The sequence below is a fragment of the Mobula birostris genome, chromosome 15 (assembly GCF_030028105.1).
Source record: "Mobula birostris isolate sMobBir1 chromosome 15, sMobBir1.hap1, whole genome shotgun sequence".
Taxonomy (NCBI): Eukaryota; Metazoa; Chordata; class Chondrichthyes; order Myliobatiformes; family Myliobatidae; genus Mobula; species Mobula birostris.
Genome location: NC_092384.1, coordinates 30,571,094 through 30,593,752, shown reverse-complemented (window position 1 = coordinate 30,593,752; position 22,659 = coordinate 30,571,094). Strand labels below are relative to the sequence as shown.

The following is a 22,659-nucleotide window of genomic DNA, read 5'->3' as shown; positions in this document are numbered from 1 at the left end:
TAGTATGTGACTTACTTTGTTGTACACTGTAATTGTCATATCTGTTCATTTGTTGATACAGATATATAAAGAATATTATTTATTTGGGGAGAGAAGTGAAGATTATCAGCTTAAATGAACAATTAAGTCTGTGGTTCCATTGTGTATCTTAGACACATGAAAAAGGGACACATTTTACATTGTGTTTTCTCCACAGTATGACTCCCTTAGTGACCCTCCTCAGCAACATCTGGAGCTATCTTTATTCAATATAACAGTCTTGTTTTACAATAGGTTAGCAAAATAGTCAGTTATCCACATAGGAATGTACTTAAAATTTTCACTCTATGAAGATTTTGCTTCCCTGTTTTTTTAAAAATCATGCTGAACCATCTTCAAATATAACCTGAGTGCATCTGCAATATCCTTACTGCCATTAAGGAACCTTTAGAAGCTGTAGTTAGTCTCTCCTGGTACATCTCATGTGCTCAGCCTGAGCCTGTCCAGGTTGGGTGAAGCTAATCAAGATTCATTGAGTAGCTTAACTCATAACTGTTAATAAAAGTTTGTTGAAACTAATTAAAACCACCAGTAATATAAATTAAAATGCTCCAAATAACAGAAGATATTGTAAAAATCTACAAAAGTATATGATATAAGGGTAAGGCTCTGAAAACTTGTGCCAACCAACAGGTGGGAATATTCAAGAACGTTTTCAACCTTGATCTCTGCTACAGTAAGAAGTTCCCACCTGGTTCAAAAAGGCAACAGTTATACCAGTGCCTAAAAGAGTAGCATCAGCTGCCAGCAGAACTCACATCTACAGTGATGAAATGCTTTGAGAGGATGGTGATGGCTAGAATGAACTCATGCCTGAGCAAGGACCTGGACTCATGTAATTTGCCTATCACCACAATAGGTCGACAGCAGTTGCAATCTCAACGGCTCTTCACACAACCTTATATCACCTGGATAATACAAACACCTACGTCAGGATGCTGTTCATTGACTATAGCTCAGCGTTTAACACCATCACTCCCACAATTTGCAGAACCTGCACCACTTTACCTCCCTCTGCAATTGGATCCTTCACTTCCTAATCAGAAGACCACAATCTGTGTGGATTGGTGATAATATCTCCTCCCTGCTGAACATCAACTGGCGCACCTCAGGGGTATGTGCTTAGTCCACTGCTCTCGTCCCTCTATACCCATGACCATGTGGCTCAAATACCATCTATAAATTTGCTGACAATACAACCATTGTTCGTAGAATCTCAGATGGAGATGAGAGGGCATACAGGAGCAAGATATACCAACTAGTTGAGTGGTGCCACGGCAACAATCTTGCACTCAATGTTAGTAAGATGAAAGAGCTGATTGTGGTCTTCAGGAAGGGTAAGATTTGATTTGTCAACTAAAACACTCAGAAACTTCTGTAAATGTACAGTGGAGAGCATTCTGACAGGCTGCATCACTGTCTGGTATGGGGGGGGGGGGGGGAGCTACTGCACAGGACCAAAGGAAGCTACAGAAAGTTGTAAAATTAGTCAGCGCCATCTTGGGTACTAGCCTCCATAGCATGCAAGACATCTTCATGGAGTGGTGCTTCAGAAAGTTGACGTCTATTATTAAGAAATCTTTCATCCAGGGCATGCCATCTTGTCATTGCTACCATCAGGAAGGAGGTACAGAAGCCTGAAGGTTCACACTCAACAATTCAGAAACAGCTTCCTCTCCTCTGCCATATGATTCCTAAATGGACATTGAACCCAAGAACACACTACCTCACTTTTTAAAAGATGTATGTTACTTCTGTTTTTGCACTAAATTAATCTATTCAATATACATACAGAATATATACCTACTGTAATTGATTTACTTATTTAATTATTTATTTTCTTTCTATATTATCATGTATTGCATTGAACTGCTGCTGCTAGGTTAACGAATTTCACGACACATGCCCATGTTAATAAACCTGATTCTGATTCTGAATTTTATCAGCACCTTGGAAAGCTGCTACTATACCAAAATTTCTTAGAGTCAGGCTGTGTGGAAAACTGATAACCTAACTTCTGTCCTCGTGTAAATCTTGCTGTGAATATAAAGAATTTTTTCCTCATAGTTTCTTCAACTTTTGGAGACTGCTTTTTAGGGTTGATTTGACATGGGTCACATAGTCTCTCACAGCATGCTGGGTAGAATCTAGGTCATTGAGTAGTTAAACAAGCATCTTCTTGAAGGTAGTACCTGCCTCCCAAAGCAAGGTCACTGTTGTAATGTTGATGATTGACAGCATCCTTCCACAGAGAAGTAGTCAGCTGATTCATTGAGGGTGATATTTCTTGTATTAGGTAGAGCATCAGGGATAAAAGTTTCCTTCAAATGATTGTAATAGAATCTTTTACTAGAAAGCAGGCACAGATCTGTGTTTAGGCCTCATCTGATAGACAGCAACTCCAACTGTGTTGACTCATTCGGCACCACACAGGAATAATACTCTAGACATTTCAACCTACGTTTATAGAAAGGATTACTCAATCAGAGGCAGTGAGTTCCACTTGCTGAGCCAAACATTTATACAAGTATTCAACTTAGTAGTTGGGCATGAAGGATCAGTCCACTTATATAACAAGAGGCTCACTTTCATTGTTAGTCTTATGCTAGGTTAGATTGTCCCCTGTTACTAATGCTTGCCTCGCCCTTGACTTACCTAAGTGTACAACAGAGCCAGCTGCAGTGTCACTGATCTGGTGGTTCAGGCCACCCCCCTCCACTTCCAGCAGCATCCAAGGTAAAAACTTGTTCAAGAGGGACCAGCCACAAAATAATCTTGCATCACCTACCTTCCCCTCCTTGCTATTGGTCATCTATGTGACTGAACATTTGGTGAGAGACCATCTTCCTGAAACACAGTGGTCTCTGGTGATGAGAAAAGACCTAGGATCTAAACCTAACTCAGAGCAAAATAAGTCAGTGAGGATGCAGACTAATTCACAGGGGTAATGGAGAAGAATGGCAATAAAGTTGGTGGCCAGAGCAAGGAACTTTTGGCATGGACTGATTATGATGAGTTCAGTCATCCAATTTGTAGGTCATCCAAAATATAGTGTTAAATCAGCAAATTGATAGCTCAAGTGATGGAATAGCTAAGGGCATTTGTGGAAAAGTAGAGCTAAAAGTTGTGTGCACAGAAATATGCCATTTAGGCCATAACGCCATTGTTAACTTATTGAATGAACTATCAAAAGTTATTTCACTCCACATCAACTCAAACTGTTTATCCACTTCAAGCAACACACAAAAAAATGCTGGTGAACACAGCAGGCCAGGCAGCATCTATAGGAAAAGGTACAGTCGACGTTTTGGGCCGAGACCCTTCGTCAGGACTAACTGAAAGAAGAGATAGTAAGAGATTTGAAAGTGGGAGGGGGAGGGGGAGATCCGAAATGATAGGAGAAGACAGGAGAGGGAGGGATGGAGCTAAGAGCTGGGAAGTTGATTGGCAAAAGGGATACAAGGCTGGAGAAGGAAGAGGATCATGGGATGGGAAGGCTAGGGATAAAGAAAGGGGGAGGGGAGCCCAGAGGATGGAGAGCAGACAAGGAGTTATAGTGAGAGGGACAGAGGGAGAAAAAAGAGAGAGAGAGAAAAAGGGGATAAATAAATAAATAAAGGATGGGGTACGAAGGGGTGGAGGGTCATTAACAGAAGTTAGAGAAGTCGATGTTCATGCCATCAGGTTGGAGGCTACCCAGACGTAATATATGGTTTTGTTCCTCCAACCTGAGTGTGACTTCACTCCACTTAAAGTAACTCCTAATCTTAATTTACATTGTTACTGATGGGCAATCCTTGATGTTAGCAACAATTCTCCAGGCCTTTTTATCATGAATTTATTTTCTCCTGTTATCAGTCATGAATTAGCAAGATTAGTTTTTCCTTCTATAATTATCAAAACATCTTTAATTCAGAGTCTTCCAACAGATTTTCACAGTGTTCTAACCAAATAATCCACTACAATTCTGCAAAACATTGAGACCACTTCCTCAGTATTGTTTACAGCGCCTACTTCCAGTTTATCTGTGGAAACAGTATAATTTCTACCTCTGATATCTCTCTTTTTCCTTTCCAGTGTGAATCGGGTTCTATTGAAAGACCCTGACCCGGAGTCACATTCAGACTTCAGTTCTTTGCTGTGGTGGGATCCATTCCCAAGGGTTTACACCCATCCGCTTTTCAAAATCCCAGGAAGACGAAAGCGCCTTTGGGGTTCCGAGGCTTCGCGCACCTGTGGATGAGCTGACACTGTGCTGGTGCTGCCGACTGAAGCATCATGGGAGAAAATGGTACATCGGGAACAGTGGATCGGCTGTTGGCGAATCATGATCTCTTTCTCCCTCTCTCTCTCTCTCTCTCGTGAAACCTCTCTGCCCCTTTATTTGGGGGGGGGAGAGAGAGAGAGCGCGCGCGCGAGCACCTGTGGTATGTTGAATTGTTGGGATGAACGATTAGTTTTTGTTGTACTGCAGATCATGGACTTTCTTGGGGCCCTTGCTATTGCATGCTTGGTGGGTGGAGGGTGTTCCTTTTTGTTTGCTGAAGTAAGGGGAGGAGGGGGGTCATTGCTTTGTTGCTGTTTGTGCATGGGAGAGTGGAGCTGGAGGAGTTTTGGGGTCTAACGTTTTTATTGTCACTCATTCTTTGGGGTATTCTTCTGTTTTCATGGATGTCTGCGAAGAACAAGGATTTCAGAATGTATATTGTATATATTGTTATTAAATGGAACTATTGAAACCATTGAATCTTTGAGAAAAGAAAATAAGTTAACATTTTAGGTCAATGGAAATTGCTAAGTATTGAGCTGGTTCTTCTGTGTTAGTCAGCACCAAAGCAACTAACAAGAATGGAACCATTAACAAGCCCTTTTATTAAAGATAGCTGATACCTTGCTGGCAGTAGTTGCTGCTACAACAATGTACTAAGTCTTGTTCCATTTGCTAAGAGATATTCTCACATATACATCTGGTTCTAATTCAAGAGTACTAATGAGAAATTATTCACCTTAAATAGTAATACCCCATAGATGCTGCCTGACTTGCTGTGTATTTCCAATATTTTCTGTCTTTTCTTCACCCCCAATTTATTTTACTCCTGCTCCTTCCCATTACTTTTGGCATTTCTTGACAATATTATACACAGTGCTCATATCTTCTCTATCCCACTGTGCCCTATCCTCTACTTAAGTTGATATGTTTCCGAACATATGCTTCCTCTGTTTCCCACATATCTAGCCATAGAAATACTTTATTGATCCCGGGGGAAATTGGTTTTCGTTACAGTTGCACCATAAATAATAAATAGTAATAGAACCATAAATAGTTAAATAGTAATGTGTAAATTATGCCAGTAAATTATGAAATAAGTCCAGGACCAGCTTATTGGCTCAGGGTGTCTGACCCTCCAAGGGCGGAGTTGTAAAGTTTGATGGCCACAGGCAGGAATGACTTCCTATGACGCTCTGAGCTGCATCTCGGAGGAATGAGTCTCTGGCTGAATGTACTCCGGTGCCCACTCAGTACATTATGTAGTGGATGGGAGACATTGACCAAGATGGCATGCAACTTAGACAGCATCCTCTTTTCAGACACCACCGTGACAGAGTCCAGTTCCATCCCCACAACATCACATATCTGTGCTAATCCCTCATCCCGGAGCAGAGCCAGGATCGGCTTCCTCTTCTCCTTAACTTCCATTTCTTCAGTCTCTACAATCAATGAATCATCCTCTGTAATTCCTATAGGAATCCACCATCAGACCCCTCTTCCACTCCCCTTAAGCATGCCAAATGGAACATTCCCTTAATGAATTATGGAATTACTTTCTTATGCAATGATAGGAGATGCAGCACTTGCCACTTTACCTTAGCTTTTCCCCTCATCCAGGGTCCAAACATCCTTCTATGTGAAAGAGCAGTTCATTTCTATCATCAGGATTAGAGAAAAACTGAAGAAGTTATATGACTCTGATAGCAAAGGGAGAGGTAAATCACATCAGTTTGCTATCTTTTGAGGAAACTAAGGATTCTCACAAATGAATTTATAACCTACTTACAGCAATTTAATCAACCTGAAAAATGATAGCTTCACCTAATATTTAATGTTTTTCTTGGTTTGTGAAAATTATACCACTGAATGAATGTTTTCATTGGTTTCATCTTACAGCATGACTTTCTTCCTCTCCCACCCAATCTGACAAACAGATCCAAGCCAAAAACACCATCGACATAAACTCATCTTTGTGCCTTTGACATACCAAACTTATGATAAAATTGAAACAACAGATTCGACTGCCTTTGCTGTAACTATGTTACCATTAAAAGGTTCAATATTTGCCAACAGTGACATATTAATATAATCAATACACCACAGGAGACTATCCACTCTACTTGCTCAGCTCCAGCTTTCTGTCACGCAATTCAGCCAGTCAAATTATCCTACTTACCCTCCTACTTATTTATTTGAAGTGCTGTCTAGTTTCCTTTTGAAATTAATGCTTATTTCCAATTTCAACTTCATTGCAAGCAGTAAGATTCAAAACACTATTCACCGTGCTATGAAGTCCTTCTTAACTTGCTCCCTGTAGCTATTGTCTAAAAGTTTAACTCTATATCTCCTATCTTTGATGCCGTTAGAAGGAGGAGAAGATGGTGGCGCAACCTCTCCGGTGAATGACATCTGTAATCTGTCAAGTAGGGGACCGTGCACAATTCTGATTTGATGGAGACAGACGTAAGAGTACGGAGGAACATCTGGAGAAACTTCTGAAATGCCCACTTCGCTGCCGCTGCTACTGTGTGGTAATCGTAATCTCCGGAGCAGAAGGCCCCGAATCCTCGGCTTTGCCTGTTTCGGCAGCCGGGGCTAGGACGAAGGTGCTCAGCAGAGGATGGCGCTCGGGAGGCTGTATCGGAGGGGCTGGTCGGAGACTCGAAGTTTTCAGATGGATGGACTCAGTGTCGGCTGTGGTCAGCTGCTTCCAAGGCATCGGCAGTTGTCGGTGCCTTGGAGGTTTATGGCAGGGAGTTTTTCCCTTTTGACGCCTGCTATTGGGGACTTGGGTGTCGATCGGGACTTGAGATTTTTTTCACCGTGCCCATGGTCTGTTCTTTATCAAATTATGGTATTGTTTTGCACTGCTGTAACTATATGTTATAATTATGTGGTTCTGTCAGTGTTAGTCTTTGGTTTGTCCTGTTTTCTGTGATATCACTCTGGAGGAACATTGTATCATTTCTTAATGCATGTATGCATTTCTAAATGACAATAAAAGAGGACTGAGTGTTCTCATAATCTAATCTAATATAATGGGAATTACTTTTTTTTATTTACCTCATTTTAGCCTATCATAACCTTGCATACATTATCTATTAATAATTACTGAAAAAGCTGGAAACATTAGCAGGTTCATAAGCATCTGTGTTTCAAGCTGATAACCTTTCATAAGAACCAGGAAAATTTAGAAAACAACCATGATTTAAGTTGCAGTAAAGGGAAAGGGGCAGAGAGAAGAAAGGGAGTGCCGAAAATAGGGTGGAAACCATAAGAGAATGAGTGATGCAAATTGTCCTGGTGATGGCTGAGATGGGGCAGTCAAGGCATATTCATCATATCTGATCTGTTTGCAGTGATGAGAATAGAGGAGAAAAATAATGCTAGCAATGTGTGGTTCAAAATGTAATTGTTGTAGGTCTAAAATAATATACTGTAAATGAGTAAAGGCTGGATATCTGAAATTCTGAGTGCTGTTAACTTTCTAGTCAAGTGAAGTGAGTTCATGCTGGACTTCACTGAAACAGTACAAGAGCCTGAAGTCAAGATGGGAGTGGGATGGAAAATAAACTGAAAGGTAACAGACAGGTACCAGGTCACCAATGAGGACTGAAAAGTGCTGTCTGCAGTTTGGCTTCTTTAGGAAGAAGTGTATTGGCACCAGGTATTGGGAAAGTAAAAGATAAAAAGACAGATTTGCATATCTGATTGCATAAGGAAATGCATGTGTCAGTGGAAATGCAGAGAGAATGTCCCTTTGGAATACTAAAAGGGGAAAGGTGTGTCTGATAGTGACAGCAGATTGAAATTCGAGGATTACCTGCTTTACATGGAAGCTGAGAACAAGGGAAATGCTTATTCTGAAACAGAGGAGTGGAATAAGATTATTTGGGATCAAGGGTAATGTGGCGATGTAGGTAGACAACTGGCAGTGAATAATGGAGTATAGTGCATGGACCCTACCTGTTTAAGATATGTATGCTAATAAATTAGATAAGGGAATTAAATGCAGTAACTCCAAGTGTGCATAGGACAAAGCTGGTTGAGAATGTGAGCCGAGAGGCTCCAATGTGATTTAGGTAGTGACTAGATAAAAGCACTGCAAATGCAGTATAATGTTGATAAATGGGAGGTTACCACTTTTTTCGGTAAAAGCAGGAAGGCAGACTATCATCTGAACTTTGATGGACATTTGGAAGGAGTGTGGTGCAATGAGTCCTGATTTTCATAGTGAACCAGCCATTGAAAGTGAGCATTCAGATAAAGAAAGCAGTTAAGAAAACCAATGCTGTTTTAACTCTTATAGTGAGATAAAATTGCACAATGCTTTGGTAAATCTTAAATTAAAGGCATCCGTTAGTCTGGTAAATCTATGCTTTCGGTATTGTGCGTAACTTTGAACTCTTTTATCTGAGGAAGGATGTTCTTACCAAAGAGGGATTGCAGAGAGGGTTATAAAGGATAATTCCTGGATGGCAGGAATGCCTCATGCCTAATTTATTGCAGAACTAGCTCATAGAGCCAAATTCCCTTCCTCCGCTTTCACACTATGTATCACACTCTGGAGGAGTATCTGGGTCACTTTATTTCTGGATCAACTCTTCAAAGTGCAAACAACACCTGAAGTCCCTCAGACTTTGGAAGCTATTTCCTGATTCATTTCCTCAGATTGTGCAAGCTACGTCTACCATAGCGAGCAGAGCGTGGCCGACAAGCTTGTGCACTCCCACTGTGCGAGCTTTCTTTGGGTCACTCTCCCATATAATGCAAACCCGTCTTTGGGTTTTTTTTCCCCCTGCATAAAGCAAGCCGCTGTCTGAATCAGTCATTCTCATTACCAACCCCTCTCTCTGTCACCCAGTCACACTGTACCAGCCCCTCTCTAGTTCACTCATTCATCTGGCACCAGCCTCTCTCTGGGTCATTGTACCAGCTTATCCTAGGGCGACTCACTCACACCGGGTCAATCATTCACTCTGTCCCCGACCCTCTCTGGGTCACTCACTGACATTGTACCAGCTTATTCCAGAGCGACTCACTCACACTGGGTCAATCATTCACTCTGTACCCCACCCTCTCTGGGTCACTCACTCAGTAACACTGTACCAGTCCCTACCCTGAGCAACTCTCTGTCACTCTGTACCACCTCCTGTCTTCCGCGCATTCTGACTCGGCGGCCGTTCTGCGCATGCCTGCGGCGGCTCGGCAGCAGCAGGGTTGCAGCGTGGCGATGTCGTCCGTGTCGTGGTCGCTGAACGACAGTGACAGCCGGAGGAACAAGACAGGCCGGGTATTCCCGGTCCCCAGGCAGACCTCGCTCTTCCAGCCGCCCGTTCTCAACCCTTTCACCCACCACATCGAGCTGAGCGTGGCCGACAAGCTGAAGGTGAGCGAGAGCTGCAGCGGTTAGCGGAGTTTGGAGAGCAGCCGGGGGTTGAGGGTCGGGGTCGGGGGGTGTTGACTTCAAAGGGTCAGCGAGTGGGGTGACTTTGGAGGGGTATGGGGGGTTTAGTGAACCTAGAGCAGCCGGGGGTCTGTAGAGGGTGACGGGAAACCGGGGCTGTAGTTAAAAGGGGTAGGCGGGGTACCACTCGGCGCTGTGGGGTGGGGTAGCAGGTGTGTAGCTCGTGAGGAAGCAGCTCCTTCCGTCCAACTGGTCCATGCCGACCAAGATTCCCGTCTAAACTAATCCCATTTGTCCAGGTTTGACCGATCTTTCTGCAAGTCTTTCCCACCCAGGTACTTGGCCTTTTAAATATTGTTAATAGACCTGCTTCAACCACTTCCTTTGGCAGCTTTTTTCCTTATGCTGACCGTACCCCGGGTGAAAAGGTGGCCCTTCCAGTCCCTATTCAATCTCTCCCGTCTCACCCTGAACTTGCATCCTCTAATTTTTGACTCTTCGACCCCGCAGGGGGGAAAACCGTGCACATTCACCATATTTATGTCCCACATGATCTTACATGCCTCTGTAAGATCATTCCTAATTCCCTTCTGTGCCAATAAATAAAGTCCCAGCTTGTTGAACCTCTCTTTATAAATCAGTCCTTCCAGTCTGGGCAACATTCTTCTACCTTTGGTTCCCACTCTTTCCAGCTTAATGGCATCTTACCTAAAACACAATATTTCAACTAAACACAATACTGAACACAGTCTTTCAAATGTGGCCTAGTCAACACCTTATTCAACCGGAAAGTAACATCCCTACTCCTAATCTAGATGCCCTGGCTGATCAAGGCTAAGGTAGGAAATGCATTCTTCACTACCCTTTCAACCCGTGGAGCTACTTTCAGGGAACCATTTACTTGTACTCCTATATCCCTCTGTTCTACAATGGTTCCCAGATGAAAGTCCTTCACTGTGAATGTCCTATTCTCATTTGTCTTCCAAAAATACACCACCATGCTCTTATCCAAATTAAACTCTATATGCCATTCATTGGCCCACTTATCCAGCTGATCCAGATGCCTCCAAAAATCCTGATAACCATCTTTGTTGTCGATAGCACCATCTATTTTGTTAGTCTACAAGCCTACGAACCATGCCTTCTACATTCTCATTCAAATTATTGATGCAGTTAACAAATAATAATGGGCCTCAATTAACCCCTGGGAAATTCTACTAGCACAGGCCTGTAGTCCAATAAACAGTCTTTCATCATGACACTCTTTTTCCATCATACCAACTGTGCATTCAGTTAACTAGCTTTCCCTGGATCCCATGTAATCTAACTTTCCTACCATGCAGAATCTTATCAAAGTGCTACTGAAATCTATGAAGATTATATCTATATATTCACATTTACTTCTCCAAAAAAAAATCAATCAAATTTGGGAAACAGAAAGCGGTGCTTACTATCCTTAATCAACCCGTCTTTCCAAATGCTGTTATATCTTCTGAAGGGCATTAGGATTGGTGGGTGGTGAGGGGAGACTGTATTATCAGAATGGAATGAGGGTGGAATGTATTAGGAATAAAATGCACTGGAATAGAACAGTGACTCCTGAGTCTGGGGGAGGAAAATGGGATCAGGCACTGGGGATGTAGTTGCTGCAGAGTGTGGGTTCAATATCTGGATGAGTTGTCAATATTGCAAGGTCGATATTGTCATTATTATAGGATCTGTCCAGTTCTAGACAACTAAAGTGTGACTCATCGCTGCAAATGATGGAAGTGATGTGAAGGTTAGTAGGATTGAGAGGGTGTATGAAAGATGGGGGACACCACTGCAGTGTGAGGGTTACCATTGTAGGATGTAGTTAGGGGAGGATGGAAATAGTGCAAGGGCGGGCAGCTGATAGTATCAAAGTCACGATTCATGACGCATTTCTGTGGTGAATGTAGTGAACTGAAGATCCTATTTTCTTGTTTGTTTACAGATAGCTTTGGCCAGCATCACCCTTGTACCTTTGCGCATTATCTGTATTTCTATCTTTGTTATTGTTGCTTGGCCATGTACACTCCTTGGACGATTTTGTTATCCTGTATGTGGCAACCAGGAGCCAATTCCAAACTGGAAACAGTAAGTATTAGTAACTTCTGGTTGTAAACCGTCTATCATCATACATACAGTGCCCATTTGAATTGGGGTGGGGGGGAGATATCGAGCTCAATTTTGGCATTCATCTTTCATTAATGGATCTGATACTGATTATTGAGCTCTCTTATAGTTGACAGATTTAAATAAGATTAACATTTGGGAAGCAAAAGCAACGTAACATTCATTATTTTTACAACTGTTACTCTGCTATCAGACTTTCATTATTTGAAGTGTGACATTAGTATTTGCTCTTTTTTAACAAAATGGTTCTAGTTTACAGAGCAATCAAGGTGGACCAGTAATTACTTTTAAATATTGCTGCATTCTCTTGGAAGCAAGAGATTGAAGCAGGTTTCTCTTGGAAATAACTTTGGGTTGATCTTGGTGTGCTTGAATTCCATTTGGAATCTGAAGCCCAAAGTGTTGGCGCTACTTTGCAAGTTAATCAGGCCAACCTACAATGTAATTTTAGTTAATTTATAACTCTGTAGGATATATTTTACTCCATTTGCATTTATTCATTTCATTTACAGCAGCGTTACGAAGTATGGAAATATGTTCTCATTGACCCATCAAATCAGCAACTGAGCATGACACACCCATTTACACTAACCCTACACTAATCCATTTTATTCTCCCCACATTTGCATCAACTCCCCTTTGATTTACCACTCATTTACACATCAGGGGAAATTTATTTACAGTGACAATCAACTTACCAAAAAAAAATACATGTTGGTGTGTGAGAGGAAAGCAGAAGAACACTTTGAGGAAATATGGTCACAGAGCATAGTTTAGATGCCAATTAAAATTGGGAACCTCGGTTTACCAAAAAAAGACATTTTCTCTTCCCCTTCCCCTTGGCCAGGATTGCAGGGTAATCATTATATATTGTTCCAGCATCCAGAGATTACCCAAGTAATGAATGTAGCTCTTTCCTGTTCTATTTGTTTGACTGTCACGTTGTCTGATCTATTCAAATGATGCACCTGATGCGTGGTCAGAAAATAAAAGTGGAAAGTATTTTAAAAATGACCTAGTAAACGTAGATAAGAATATACAATATGTTCACCACGACATGTACAAATGTTTCTGTGTTGACTGGCCTAAGTGCTGCAGCTTGAATTCCTGTTTACAGTAACGTGCCAAAACAACGACCTTATTCATTTTCTTTTGCCCCAACTAATAAGATTGTTATTTCAGTTTCAACACTCCCCTAAAGCACCTTCATACAGCATCTTCAATATCAGTGTGATCTTTGAGATTGATGGTCTTTAGCAAGAGTTGAAATATCTAGTTCAAGTTGTGACAGCAAAAGTCTTAAGTCCCCATGTGTAACAATGACCAAGTGGTTTCTGTTTTTGTGAGTATATTTTTTCACTGCACTGAAGCCTCTTTCAACAAGGTAAGAGGATGGAAATGCAATGAAGAGCAGTTAGGCTCTTCCCCAAAGACCAGGAAACTGTATGACAGTGTAGTCACATACCACAAAAGCCAACACTTTTAAAAAACATTTTTGCTGCTTCATCATTATGATTTCAATTATTTCTTCTTGCAAGCCCTCTTCCTGTTCTTTTACCTTTCAAGGAAATGGGTTTTTACCCAGTCCAGAATTTACAGAATCCCTGAATCAATTCTGAAAATCCTTCTTCAGTGACTGCAGGTGTGAGCAATACTCTTGCAAATCACCATCTGTGTAAGAGAGTGCTATACTATAAAAGTGGACACTGCACTTTTAGCCTGGATTAAATTGAAATTCTCAGCCTGCAGTTTCATACTTATAATGTTCATTTTGTCATACAGATCGGCTAGGTATGCCTCAACTCCGTGTAGAAGTTCAATCTTGTTTCTTAAGCTGTTGTTGACTTTGAACAAAAGTTCAACCACAGTATCAAAAATATCAAAGAAACATTTTAAGTAGCAGCCTTTTGTCAGCCAACACACTTCAGTGTGAAGAAGCAAGCATTCATAGTTATCTTGGCACAACTGGCAAAATATTCTGCTACTTAATAGATGAGCTTTAATTTTGTTGATAGCAGACATTACAAGAGTCATGTTTGAAAAAAGTCTCTGTCTGAGGTTCTTGGCTGTGAGATGTTGATGAATTACACAATAAATTGCAAACAGACTTGGAGGTTCTTTCTTCCATAAATGCCACCAAACCAGCATGGCATCGTGTAATATTTGGTGCTCCATCTGTCGCACAAGAAATCGTATTCCTAATCAGAATGCTTTTATCCTCAATACATATTTTAAGCCTGTTGTAGATTAATTCTCCGTTGATATTTGTTTTTAACTTCCCCAATTTGTTAATCTCCATAAATTTTTCCATTTTTGATAAACCATACATATGCCATTAGCAATGCCTCATTGTCTCGCACAGTCGATTCATCCAGTGTATCGCAAATTCAGTTTTTTGTAGCTCCGTGCATGGTTGATAGTCAACGTCTTCACTCATTTTGTCAATATGACAAGCTACAGAGTTATTACTCAACTGAATTGATTTTAAAATGCTAGTATCCATTTTGAGAACAGTGGTGAGCACTTCTGATACAGCAGGCATTATTAATCTTTAACCAATTGTATGAGATTTTCTACACTTTGCTATCATTTTGGAAATGTTTTAAGAAGCAATGAGACCACCATCAAGATAATATTTGGCTTTCTTGGTAAATGACTCAAGTATGCAATGCTTTTCAAATGCTCCTTTCATCTTCTGGAGCTGAGTAATACCATAAGTAGCCTTTTCAGGGTGTCTTTCAGAGACGTTTTCCTGTAATCATGGCTCCATTAGACACATGGGGCATCGCTGATCTGACGGGAACAGAATAAAACCATACTCCCAAGTATGTAACATCGTATTGATGCACTTTCTGTAGTTTCTGTTTCTTAGCAGGATTAGAATTCAAGGCTTCACTGCCTTCAGGCGCATGGAGATTGTGCAGTATGTATTTATGCATCATTAATGGGTCTTAATTAAAGTAAAAAATTAACACAAACTGGGAATGCCTATCTGATTTTAATGATGGTGGTGCGTTGACACGGATGGAACAATAGTAGCGGTACTCAAAGGAATGGCAAGGCGAAGATGAAGACGATCACAACAGTGAAAATTACGCTGACAAAGATTCAAATTGGAATCTGAATGTTGGTCGAGATAGAGCTGGTGTTCAGCAAGGTATCTTTACACTATTCCAGTTGGCGTGATTGACCAATCACATAAGGCCTCATAATCCCCAAAGGTGGTTCTTGACCGCAGATATAAACCTGAGTTCACGTTGAACACCTGAAGAGGAATCCTCGGGGTCGGCAAGTTCACTGGTTGGCTGTATTTCACTGCCTGCAGAGCTATGTTTCTTCCTGTGTTCCAGTGCCCCAGTGCCTCATCCTATTTTTTTGGGAGTGCCTGCTCTACTAATGGTCGGCCAGATCTTGTGCCTTAAGTTAGGGTGCTGTCTAATGCCCTCCCTCCCAAGAATCTTCAATGCTCCTGATGACTTCTGTGTCCCCTTGGGACATGTAACTGCCCCCTTGGGAATCACTGCATTATACCTTGGATAATCCTGTGCAAAATGTTTGGTCATCTGCAAATGAATAGATTACAAGACAGTTAGGCTTGAAAATAAGAGTACTTTTGTAAATGTTGGCATATAGATTCATAATTCTTAAGAATTTTTGGCCAGTTTTGCACCAGAGCATAGTTTAATGCATGATAAATAGGGCTCTGCACTTCATGAAATCATAAGATAAAGGAATAGAGTTGAGCTATTTGGCCCATCGAGTTTGCTCTGCCATTAATCAGGGCTGACTTTATTGAAGCCTATTGTCCTGCTTTCTCCCTGTGATCCTAAACCCCCTTACAAATCAAGCACCTATAAATCTCTGCCTTGCATTTTGGGTGTATTTATACCCACTAGCTTGGCCTCTGAGACAATAATTTCCACAGATTCACCACTCTCTGGCTGAGCAAATTCCTCCTCATTCTTAGTTTTAAAGAGACGTGCCTTTGTTTTGATGCTGTCCCTTTGGACCTTAGACTTGCATACTAATGGGCACATCCTCTCCATGTTCACTCTGTCCAGGCCATTCACTATCCAGTGGGTTTCAATGAGAACTCCCTATCATCTGTATGAACCATTGAGTACAGACCCATGGATATCAAATGCTCCTCATATGATAAGCTTTTCATTTCTGGGATCATTCTTGTGAACCTCCTCTAGACCTTCTCCAGGGCCTGCACATCCCTCCATAATTACAGTACCCAAAATTGACTAGAATATTTCAAATGTGTTCAGACCAATGCCTTAAAGCCTCAGCGGTGCAATCTTGCTTTTATATTTTGGTCCTCTTGAAATTAATGCTAGCATAAAATTTTCTTTCTTTGTTGATGACTAGTGGAGTTCTGCAGAAGACAATGTTGAAACCACAACTTTTTAGTTTGTATATTAATGATCTGAATGAAATAACTGATTGCATTGTGCTCAACCTGCATGTTAACCATGTGAGATTCTTGGACTAGGACCCCAAGTCCCTTTGCACTTCCTGGTCTTGAATTTTCTCCCCTTTTAGAAAATAGTCTATGCTTTTATTCAGTCAACCAAAGTGCATAAATATATACTTCCATCTGCCACTTTTTTTCCCATCTCTCCCAACCCGTCCAAGGGTTTCTACAGACTTCCTGCATGTGTGATAGTAACTATTCCTCTACCTATCTTGGTATCATCTGCACCCTGACCACAATACTGTCATTAATGTTTAAATTGAAAAGTTGTGGTTCCAACACTGACTTCTACAGAACTCCACTGGTCACCAACAGCCATCCTAAAAAAGTTCCCTTTATGCTTACTCTGACTTCTGTCATCAGCCAGTCTTCTATCCATACTAGACCTTTGCTTCTAACACCGTGGACTCTTGTTCAGCAGCTTGTGTGGAGCACCTTGTCAAAGGCCTCTGAAATTCCACGTAAATGACATTACTGATTCTGAATTTGAATAGGTTTGTCAAGCAAGATCTCCTCTCAAAGAAACTCTGCTGATTTTGTCCTTTTTATTGTATTTACAAATACACCAAAATTTCATCGTCAATAATGAACTCAAAAATCATTATGGCACAGAAATGGGCGTCTTGGCCGATCAGCCAAAAATGCTAACTTTTCACTTCCATTTCACACACATCTGCCCTCACGCCATCTTCCCACCACCACACCAGGGATAGCGTTCCTCTTGTGCTCATCTACTGCCCCACTGGCCTCTATGTCTACCGCATAATTCTCTGTAACGTCCACCGTCTCCAACAGGATCTCACCACTAAGCGCATTGTTACCTCCCCACCTACTGGGATCGCTCCCTACACAACTCCTTTGTCCACTCATCCATCCCCACCGATCTCCCTCCCGGTACATGCCCTTGTAAGTGGAACAAGTATCACACTTACCCCAACACCGCATCCCTCACTACCATTTAGGACCCAAACAGTCTCTCCAGGTGAGGCGACACTTCACCTGTGAGTCTGTTGGGGTCATCTTTTGCATCTGGTGCTCCTGGTGTGGCCTCCTGTATATTGGTGAGACCCAACATAGTTCGGGAGACTACTTTGTCAAGCGCCTTTGCTTCATCTGCTAGAAAAAGTGGGATGTCCCAATGACCACTCATTTCAATTCTACTTCCCATTCCTATTCCATATCAGTCCATGGCCTCCTCTACTGCCACAATGAGGCCACACTCAGGCTGGAGGAGCAGCACTTTATATTCCATCTGGGTAGCCTCCAACCTGATAACAATTTCTGAGAACATCAATTTCTCAAACTTCCAGTAATTGCGCCTCCCCCATTCCTTCACCATTCCCCATTTGTATTTCTTTCTCTCTCAGCTTATCTCCTACCATCACCTGCCTCTGGTGCTCCTCCCCCCCTCCCTTTCTTCCATGACCTTCTGTCCTCTTCTATCAGATTTCCCCTTCTCCAACCCTTCACCTCTTTCACCAGTCAACTTCCCAGCTCTTCACTTCACACCCTCACTTCCCCCCCACCTTGTCTTACCTATCACCTACTACCTTGTTCTTTCTCTTCTTCCCCTCCCCCCACCTTCTTACTCTGACTTCTCCTCTTCCTTTTTAGTCCTGGTGAAGGGTTTCAGCCTGAAATATTGACTGTTTACACTTTTTTATAGATGCTGCCTGGCCTGCTGAGTTCCTCCAGCATTTTGTGTGAGGAACTTTTCACTATGTTTTTGTTTTCTCTGCAGAAGAGAAAATGTTAATATGATATTTTAATTTTATGTGGTGCTGGTAGTAAGTGAATAATACATTTACTTTCACTAAGATTCATTTAGTTTTTCCTGTGGCAAAGTATTTGGGCAACTGCACATACTGTGACAGAATTGTCAGTCATTCGTATTCCAAAGGTTTTCTCAAGGTTAACTGGTGTACAGGAACGTGAATGGAACTCTGATTAGTAAATGAGATGTAGATTAGTAAAATTGCCTTAGTAGGACTGTATGTTTGCACTGCTTTCAGTATCCGAAACCTACTTTAATTGTATTAATACTCATGAGAAATAACATGAAACAACATATTTCAAACTGAAAATCAGTTCATTTTTAAAAAGATGGAGTTCTTGCAAATAACTCCAATAAACAGTGATTGATGCCTAATTTGGCTGTAGATTATACAAGAATAACTCATTTTGTAACCTTCAGTCCTGACAAAGGGCTGCAGCCTGAAACGTTGACTGATCATTTCCACAGATGCTGCCCGACCTGCTGAGTTCCTCCAGCATGTTGAGCGTGTTGCTTTAACTCATTTTGTAATCTTAGTCCTCATTCCATCATGATGCAGGTTTATCCAGTTAGGAATAAGCATTGAAATATGGTTTTTACTTTTCAATAGAACTGTGGTATAGTCAGTTGATGTGTCAACTACAAGATTAGTCATTCAGAGATTTGAATTGACAAAGGTGCATGTAGTTCTCTCCATACCAATTAAATAAATTAAATTAAAATTAAATAAAAATCCAGAATAGATAATGGGATTGTTAATTATATAATTCAAGGAAGTAAACTTGTCATCTCTTCCTGGTCAGTAGATTTGATTTCAGGCTCAGCAGTGAATCTTGAAGTTAGGACAATTAGATGTGGTCAGTAAATGCTGATGTAGCCAGCGATACCTGGCCCTGGGAAGAGGCTTATTTTAAAGGGACTTATTTCAGTTTATAGTCTGTGGAGATTTGGAATTAATTGGGTGAGATCATATGGGATGTAGTATGGAATCCTAAAAGTGTTTTTTTTCTAATTAATCTTCAGGAAGCTGATGTACTTACTGAGGTTAAGCATTATGTATCAAGACTGAGAACATTCAAAAGGTTAACAAGGCTGTACATTTGCACCTTTGCTCATTTAAAGAAATGTATCTTTCAGAATTGTTCCACACCAAGTACAATATCATTTATCCTACTTTTGAAAATCTAATAAAATTATTTTATTTAGATGATTCTGTTGTAGTTTACATATTTTATGTATTGTGCAAGATCCAAAAAAAGTTATCCTGCAATAACATACACAATTCAGCAGGTCAGGCAGCATCTTTGGAGGAAAGTGCACAGTTGATGTTTCAACTCGAGTCTCTTCACCTGGATTAGTAAGAAAGAGGGGAGATAGTCAGTATAAAATGCTGGTGGGTGATGGGAAACTGAGGGAGGGGGAGACTGGGAAAGATGTAAGAAACTAGGAGGTGACAGGTGGAAATGATGAAGAGCTAAAGAAGATGGAATCTAATAGAAGAGGACAGTGGATCATAGAATAAAGGGAAGGAGGAGAACCAAAGGAAGGAATGTGGGTGATGGGCAGTGAGAGAGTGATTGGGTGGGTAGAGAAGGTAAGATGTGGCCAGTAGAGTAAGAGAAAACAAGGGTAGGGAGGGGAGAGGTTATCAGAAGGTAGAGAAAGCAACATTCATGCCATTAATTTGGAGGCTCCCAAGGTAGAACATGAGGTGTTATTCCTTTCTCAGCATCTAGCCTCAACTTGGTAGTAGAGGAAACCATAGGCAGATGTATAGGTGTGGGAATGGGAAATAAAATGTCTGCCTACTGGGAAATCTTGGCTGTTATGACAGATGAAATAAATGTACTTGACAAAGTGATTTACCCCAATCTGCTCAAGACTTTCTGATGTAGTGAAGGCAGATGTAATGAATGGCACTGATAGATTCACACTCACCTGGAAGGACTGTGGAGGGTCTCTGAATGGAGGTGTAACACTTCGCTGAGTTGCAGGGATATATGAGTGGAGGGATGTGGGTGGGGTGGGGTGGGCTACAGGGAAGTCAGTGGTAGTGATCCCTGAGGAAATTTGATGAGGAAGATGTGCCTAATGTGGGAGCCCATTGGAGATGACAGAAGATGTGGAGAATGCTTAGCTGAGATACAGAAGCCTGAAGGCACATACTCAGCGATTCAGGAACAGCTTCTTCGCCTCTGCCATTCAATTCCTAAACGGCCATTTTGTAATTTCACATTATACTGCTAAAAGGGTGTAAAATTTAGTTGTTAACAATGCGAGCATTGGTTAAAAATCCATGCATGATATTTAATAATGTGACTTTTTTGATCATTTTGCTATAGTATTTATTTTTCTCAGTGTTCCATTGATCTCTATCATTTATCTTTTTTAAGTAAGCATTAAAAATTAGCCAAGAATTTAATTAAGATATTTTATATTGATTTTTAAAGTGTTAAAACAGGCCTATATTTGAAAATGCATTCCTCCAGTCTTTGGGGTATGAAGGTCAGTATTTATAAACTGGTTGCACCAGATGGTTAGAGAGCTAATTCAATCAATACGCTTAACAGATTAACCATGGTGAGTTGGAATTTTTGCTTAGTTGTACAAATATAATTTGATTACATATACACTGCTTCAACTAACCTTACTTTCATTTCCCTTTACCATAAATAAATGGCATTAAAATATGTTGCTTAGGACTTTCAGAAATGTTGAGATTGGCAACATTTGCCATAATGTACATTGTTTTGTGCATATTTTTTCTTTTGTAATCTACACCAATATTTTCTGGAAAATTTACATGACTTTGCTATGTTGTATATAGTGTTGATTCTGGAACTAATGGGGAATGCAAGAAATGGTCAGTTAATTTTAGCACAAACAAGAGAAAATCTGCAGATGCTGGAAATCCAACACACAAAATGCTGGAGAAACTCAGCAAGCCAGGCAGCATCTTCTAAGGGTCTCAGCCCGAAATGTTGACTGCTTACTCTTTTCTATAAATGCTGCCTGGCCTGCTGAGTTCCTCCAGAATTTTGAGTTAAGTGCAGCATCTTTGTTTCTGACTGATGGGTGTAAATACACTACAGAATCAATATAGGAATGTTAAAAAAATGCTACTTTTTGACTGTTGTATTATTCTCATAAATATGTATGGAACACTTGCTGTGTGGTAGAAAAAAGAATTTTGACGTAGACCACAAAAATAAAAGTGAGTAAAAAGGGAAAATTTAATTAATGCAATTCTCCAATTTGTTGCGGGAACCTTCAATTAAGTTGGTGATATCAGAATGGGATTTTGCGGCTAGGAAGATATTGAGAAGTATTCAAGATGTCGTTTGGTTACTCATTGTTTTTAGTAATTTGTTTTTCAAACTCTAGACGTAAACATATCTCTATGTTTTAATGTGGGATATATTATTGAAAAAGAACAGAATCTTGGATCTTTTTCTTCACTGTCAAACATCTATTCAATTTAATTAAATCTGTGGTTTGGAATTGAGTATGTTGTTTTGTCCACAGATCCATTAAGATCGCTAGGTTAAACTCATAAAATAGTTTAAAAGGCATAATATTTCACATATTTGCATATTTCACTGGGGCATAAAACCAAGAAACATGCTAAAATGTATGAATCTTTAGGTTAGAGTCAGCGATGTTGTGAACAGTGTCATTTTACAAAATGAGTGCAAAAGCACTGTAGAGGGTGCATATTAAATTTATGAGGACTGGATTATTGTAGTTATGAAAAAAAATTGAACAGGCTGTCCTTTTTCACTTTAGGATACTGGAAGCTGAGACTTAATTGAAATGTAAAACATTGAAGGTGCCTAGAATGGATAGAAGGAAACATTTCCCCTACACTGACCAGTCATTTTATCTCCGGGCCAGCTTACTATAGGTGGCAGTATTAGAAAATGTTGGGGGGGGGGGTGTTTTTAATCATGATAATGGTGGATATCCAGAATTTGCATCCTAAGAAAGGTGGAAGCGGAAATCCTCGTTGAACTGGAATCAAAGCTATGCACCAACAATTAGAAAGTGGGATTAAGTTGAATAACATGAAGGCAATATCCTGACTGGCCTTTTGAGTTGTAAATTTCTGTGATTTTTTTTGAAAAAACAAAGATGCAAGTTGACAAAACTTGATTTGGATTTGAGGCCTAGTCTGCTAAAAAGCCTTTTTACATGCATAGTACATGGAACATTGTGTAATTCCATTGGCCGATAATGCTGTGCTGACCTTTATAAGCCTATTCCACAATGAACCTGATCCTTCCTTCCTATATATCCCATAATGTTCAATTTTTCTTAATCCACGTGCCTATCTAATCTTTTAAATGCTCATATTGTATCAGCCTCTACCATCAGCCCCAGCAATGCATTCCAGACACCTACCACTCTGTGTAAAAATATTTTTTAAAAAACTACTGACATCATCTTAAATTTTCCTCTCTCACCTCAGATGGCTTTTCTCTGGTATTGGCCATTGCCATCTTGCGAAAAGGTGCTGGCTGTCTGCTCAATAT

General features: G+C 40.7%; 1 protein-coding gene across 1 annotated transcript in view; it reads left to right on the top strand.

Moving 5' to 3' along the window:
• Positions 1-9,509: 9,509 nt before the first annotated feature.
• The window catches only part of lpcat2 (lysophosphatidylcholine acyltransferase 2), an 86,375-nt gene continuing 73,225 nt past the window's right edge, over positions 9,510-22,659 (top strand). Inside the window, exons 1-2 of the mRNA XM_072279546.1 lie at positions 9,510-9,698; positions 11,692-11,834. Of these exons, the coding sequence (XP_072135647.1) occupies positions 9,543-9,698; positions 11,692-11,834 (299 nt within the window). The 5' untranslated portion in view covers positions 9,510-9,542. The remainder of the gene's footprint in view (positions 9,699-11,691; positions 11,835-22,659) is intronic.